The 6,182-nt window shown below is 42.3% G+C and overlaps 1 protein-coding gene across 4 annotated transcripts in view; it reads left to right on the top strand.

Moving 5' to 3' along the window:
* Positions 1-1,999: 1,999 nt before the first annotated feature.
* LOC311239190 (pre-B-cell leukemia transcription factor 1-like) overlaps positions 2,000-6,182 on the top strand; it is a 126,492-nt gene continuing 122,309 nt past the window's right edge. For all 4 annotated transcript variants that reach the window (XM_084327470.1, XM_084327468.1, XM_084327469.1 and 1 more), the window contains exons 1-2: positions 2,000-2,650; positions 3,733-3,806. In XM_084327470.1, coding sequence (XP_084183596.1) covers positions 2,466-2,650; positions 3,733-3,806 — 259 coding nt within the window. In that variant the 5' untranslated portion in view covers positions 2,000-2,465. The remainder of the gene's footprint in view (positions 2,651-3,732; positions 3,807-6,182) is intronic.

Below are 6,182 nucleotides of genomic sequence, written 5' to 3'. Positions count from 1 at the left end.
AATATTTCAGTAGATAGAATATTATTAAACATTCAGGGGAGAAAAAATAACGCAATGGTTTTCTGAGATTGGATTTGACCCAAAACGAGGTGGGAGAGAGAACTGAGATGATTTTGGAAACCCTTCTTGATTTTAATTCACCATTTCATCCGCTGTCGAGGTACAGTGGTTGAGGAGGAGGATATACTACTGCTGCTGCTGCTGAGTAGGAGGAGGTGGGTAATACTGTTACCTCATCCTCTAATGTATTTCAGTGGCAGTTAGGTAGGCTGAGAAATACCCAGAGAAAGAGGCGGATATGCTCTATGTACCTTATACCCTAACCCTTGGCTACACCACTCAACTAGTCTCCATAGGATGTGTGCAGTTGGAGTGAGTCGTGCTGTAAAAAGGCCAGTGCACCGAGAGCATCACCTCCCGAGTAGCGTTTCAGGAATAAAACCAAATACCATATTGTTATATTGTATAGGTCAACACATTAATTTGGCTGAAACCTATGTCAGTATTCAAAAAGCCAATGGAGGTGTACAGTTTTGCTTGTACAGTTGTACAGTGTCCCCCACCCACCCAACCCGCAAATCTGGTATGTCATAAATGTATAGATGTAGCAGTAGGCCTACTGTCTATCTGTATGTCGTGTATGTCATATATGTTATGATGAATTGAAAATGGGGGACCCTGATGTAAACAAGACAAAAGTCTTTCTCTGGTCTGCATCCCCTTAACAATTGTATGTATTGAGCTGTACTGTACTGTACCCATTCTGCAATCTGTTAATAAAGTTTTCAATCAATCAATCAAAGATGAGATACTGCAGGGTGAAAAGTGAGTTTTTCATCTGCCTGAGACAAAATGTCACGTGCACACTGCACAGTATTCCACAATAGATATAGAGCAGCATACAATACCAGCACGAATGCCTTCACGAGCTCTATATGCAACGAAAGATAAGCATCCGTGATCCGTCACAATTTGACTTGATTCAAACAGGAAATTAACATGGACGCCGGCTCACCTCCAGACTCCCATGTCAGGGTGTGAGAGGTAAACGCATGTGGGATAAGTGGAGGCTTGCTGTGCACTCCTCGTCTGGGAGCAAGCACCCAACCACCCCACCACCACCACACACACACCTCACCACCATCACCACCAACCACACTGACAATTACTGCCTTGCCTCCTATTCAACACTTAATGAGAAAACAACAGACTGATCGATTTTGCCCTGGCCGTTAAAAAGGAAGGTAGCATTTGGATAGAAGCACAGATCAACCTCTGAGGTGCCCCTCATAGCAGCTGCAACATGTTGTGATGTTTTGTTTTAGAGGATTGCTATCTGATTATAGCGATAAGAACCATATATTTGATGCCATCCACCTGTGGACATTTGAATGAAGTACAGGTTTGAGCTGCTACTCATGATACTGTACAGAACTGGCAGGTATCAGAGATACTGAGATAGCCTTGCAGTGGGATAGATAGCAGTGCACGGTGAGATAGCCTTGCAGTGGGATAGATAGCCTAGTGCATGGTGACAATTAGTGACATGGGTCCAACAGAAATGTTGCTGGATATGATCATTTCTGTTCGTGTTTGGGGCTTTAGTATGATTTATTATTTTCTTGATTGATTATGGAAGTAAATATTCACCATGCAGGAAAATATATGGTCTCACGTTGACAGGATGTGTTTTCTTTACACCACCATGCTGTGCTATTGGACCAGAGCTTCAGTGCCAGTCACAATTATTTATTAGGCTACATATTCACTCTCTATCCATCACTGTATTGCCACCCGGTCCGGTCCCCGTGTTAGGTCACATCTCTTTATGTTTATTGCGTGTCCCACCTTCCCCGAGTATAGATGATTGACGTTTCCAGAGGCGGCCGAGGTGGGACTTGCGCGCTCTTCTTCTCCAATCGTTGCTTGAGGGGCGGGGGCTTTTTATCCATACTCTGCTTATGAGTCCGTTGCTAGACATAAGCGAAACAATAACAGTTGGTGATACTTTGAACATCCAAGCTTCAAAGCGAGTGACTGTTATACATGTTTGGCACGTCAAGATTTTAAGGACGTTGGGAATTTCACAAGACGGGCGTTACACGCGCCACTTTTAATCACATTAGGAGCCTTTAGTGTTGAATCTGCTTTTTCTTCTTCTCTCCTACAGTAGCGGTGCAGGAGTGGCCAAAGCCAAAAGCAACTATTCAGATCAGATTTCACCTAAACCAGCTGGGAGAGAGAGAGAACGGCCGAGAGGGGGTTTGTAGTCCTCCTCCTCCTCCTCCCAGATCCACAAAAGCTTACCAAGGAAAGGGGAGAGTGTGGGGCGGCGTGAGTGGTGCGAGAGACGCAGAGGAATCCAAAGGAATTTCCGAGGATATTTCGTCTGTCGCTGTTAGAAGAAGAGGGGGAAAGTATTTGTCTGTTGGGAGCCAGGCAGCCGAGAGACCGTGGTCAAGAGGATGGACGATCAGCCTCGCTTGATGCACTCCCACGGAGTCGGCATGGCCGGACACCCCGGCATGGCGCAGCATATGCAGGAGGGCACGGGGGGGACGGACGGGGAGGGAAGGAAGCAGGACATCGGAGACATATTACAGCAAATAATGACCATCACAGACCAAAGCCTGGACGAAGCTCAGGCCAGGTGACGTTACAAAAGAGTTGTTTACATTACTCAAGATGGAAAATAGCATGCAGTGTTTATTATCGTTACATAAAAAAAAATGTAAAAACTACATTGAAACAGTGTGGTCGTCTGTATCCAGACCGTCTCTGAAATGAAAACAATAACGCCCACCCCTGTGCAGTAACTGCGCGAAAGGGGATAAAGACCCTTAGTATGAGTTCTTAGAATCACTTTAGTATTTTATTTCGTGTACCAACTTTTTATCAATAGTTTATATGTATATGTAGTAAGTATATATATATATATTAGTATAATATATAATAATATTATTATTATTTTTTATTATTTTTAAATCAGTTAGCTTATTATTGTATCGTTGTTTATTGAAACGTTTTCTAAACTGTGGAGCAGTATGTTACCACTTCAGTTTCCCATAGGCTTTCAGTTTCATCCACAGCGTATTACAAAGGAGTTTAGTAAACCTGCGTTATGCATGTTGCAGATTATCTTGAGCTAGTTTTTGATAGAAGGAACTTTTAATAATGACCAATTAATGATCAATGCTAAAAATAGTGTAGGAGACGTATTCCAGCGTGCGCCTATAGGCTAAAATGTCAGATACGATTAATTGAACTAGTGAACATTAGTAGTGGTTATACTTAGAATTAAAGTACGTCATTGTTTTGTTGTGAGACAAAGAAATATATCTGTTTTCTTTATGTTTCAGTGTTCAAAGTGTAGGCTGTTTGTGAAATTCATCAACCTTTCCCTTTGCTTAAGCTAACCAACAGGTCCTGAATTGAATGTTAATGTACAACGTTTTAAGTAGCCTACTACTACTACTACTACTACTACTACTACTACTACTACTACTACTACTACTACTACTACTACTACTACTACTACTACTTTAGTCGTGAGCAAAGTCCCACACTATATAGCCCTGATTTACACAAGTGATATTCTTGATGTTATTCAATTTACAATCTCTTAATATGACATATCCCCATGGCAACCTGAACCTGTCGAGTTTAGTAGGGTTATTATCATTGCCATCTGCTTAATTGTTGATTGATTGATTACTGTTTAAATCTTTTTAGGAAACATGCACTGAATTGCCACAGAATGAAACCTGCTCTCTTCAACGTCTTGTGTGAAATAAAAGAGAAAACAGGTAAGACCTTAATATTTGTACCTTTTTTGTTTTGTGTTTACTTTGGAGTACCTCATTGACATCCATCGTTTTACTTGCACTTAGTGTTCTGATTATATATTGTATCACCTGCCATCCTTCTTGCAACAGCACAGTCCCACCAAATGAGAACCCCCCTATTCTGAACATCATCAGCCTTTATGCATTTTATCTATATTTATGCAATATATCTTTTTTCTCATAAAAACATTCCTATTTTTAAATGTACATACTCTGGCAATATCATACCACAGTTAATCACTCTCTTGTTCAGCAGTACCTCATTAGTGCCGTTGTAAATGTATTTGACACACAACAAGAAGTCTATATATCAATCAGCCTGACACATAGGTGACACGCCACCCATTTGAATGGTACTGGTACCAGATGAAGTGCTGTCACAGGGTGGAAGAGTTTTCACCAAGACAATTGGACCTTTCTCACCCTCATCCCTGTAATGTTTTTCTAAGCCTGGTTTGATGGTGTTTGTTCAGCGAGCTGTTTTACATGCGCAGGCAGGTCAGAGGGATTTTCTCTGTTTACGTTTGCAACAAGGGTCAAAGTCATGAAAAGGAATGTGTGAAATACTACGCACTTAACAGCGGATTAAAAAACAGGCTCTGCTCACCTGTCTAAAGCCAGTGTAAATATCCTCTGAGGGATATCCAAGAATCCGGCTTAAGAAAATGCTTTTCAAGGTAGGAAATTAAAAAAGAATCTCTGATATAACTCCATCTGTTTGAACATGACTTTGACGCAGGTCTTTCAGATTATTGAGAGAGCCTTGTCACTCTGTCTACAAGTGTGAGTGGCTTTGTGTTAAATTCCCACTCACAGCACAATCTACCATGTTGACAGTAGAAAACACACTCAGGGGGCCAGTAAGGAGACCATAGCATGTTCCTAATTTGCCATGAAGTGCTATTGACTGATATTTAATTTCTATATGAGCCTCTGGCAGGAGCTTTCCTCAAAAAGAACGAGGTAAAAGCAGACATGTTTCGTGTGTTTTTCCCCACCACTAACACTATAGATAAGAACATAGCTCAAGTCAGTCCTGTGAGAAGAACGCTGGAATACAGTAAAGGTCGGGCCCTGTTTCTAAACAGCGATGCTTTTAGAGAGTGAGAGAGTAAAGGCCCAGGGCTCCTTTGTACACTGTCTGGCGTCGCTCTGGGTTCAGCTAGAGTTCGTTTCCAAAAAGAAGAACAAAAGTGACTTGGACCTTTTCCTTGCTTTCCCCCCTGCCTCCTCCTCTGACTCTCTTTCCACCGCTCAAGAGGTTCTCACTGGAGAGACTCCCTTGACCTGCAAGTGCTTTTTCTTCTCCAGTTCAGCACAGAGATTTAAGGCATCAAAGGGTATTTCAACAAACTGTATAGCCTAGTTTGTGTTGTAAATGTGGCTGTTTTGATTCAAAGTGTTGCCTTATCTAGAGTTTCTCAATTGTGTTTACTTTGAACAAGATCTAGATAAGTCTACATTTTTACGACTAGTATCTAAATGTAAAGGTGTGACCATGAAGTTTTAAAGGAACACTCCAACATTTTGGGAAATTAGCTTATTTGCCATCTACCCTGGAGTTAGACAAGAAGATACATACTTTTTTCTTCTCTGTGCATGCAGTAGGAGTAGGAAGACACGCACCGTTAGCCTAGCTTAGAGTCAGTCACTGGAAGTAGGTTCCTCCATTAGCCTAGTTCCCAAAGTCTTCCTACTCCTACTGCATGCACAGAGAAGAAAAGGGTATGTATCTTCTTGTCTAACTCCAGGGTTCAGAAAATGTTGGAGTGTTAAGATACATACCCTTTTCTTCTCTGTGCATGCAGTAGGAGTAGGAAGACGGGCACCGTTAGCCTAGCTTAGCGTCAGTCACTGGAAGTAGGTTCCTCCATTAGCCTAGTTCCCAACGTCTTCCTACTCCTACTGCATGCACAGAGAAGAAAAAGGTGTGTATCTTCTTGTCTAACTCCAGGGTAGATGGCAAATAAGCTAATTTCCCAAAATGTTGGAGTGTTCCTTTAACAGTGGGAATCAAGACTCGCTGACTAATCACGTATACCTGACTATATCCTCTGTCTAAATTGACCTATCTCAAATTCTTTTCTTGATCCTCCAATTGCAGCTGCTGCTTCTCGGGAAGCGACAGTTGTGATTGGAGGATCAAGAAAATAGGCCCTGGCCCCCGGCTCATCCGCGTCTCTACATTTCGTAGCCGCATTTCTGCAGACCCCTCTCTGATTGGTTGAGCCCATTTCTGCAGACCCCTCTCTGATTGGTTGAGCCCATTTCTGCAGACCCCTCTCTGATTGGCCGAGCGCGCGCATGCGCATGAGCCGCGACAAGCTCCTCTAGCCA

Source organism: Notolepis coatsorum (assembly GCF_963971535.1).
Source record: "Notolepis coatsorum genome assembly, chromosome: 13".
Lineage (NCBI taxonomy): Eukaryota > Metazoa > Chordata > Actinopteri > Aulopiformes > Paralepididae > Notolepis > Notolepis coatsorum.
This window is presented reverse-complemented; position numbering and strand designations above follow the sequence as displayed.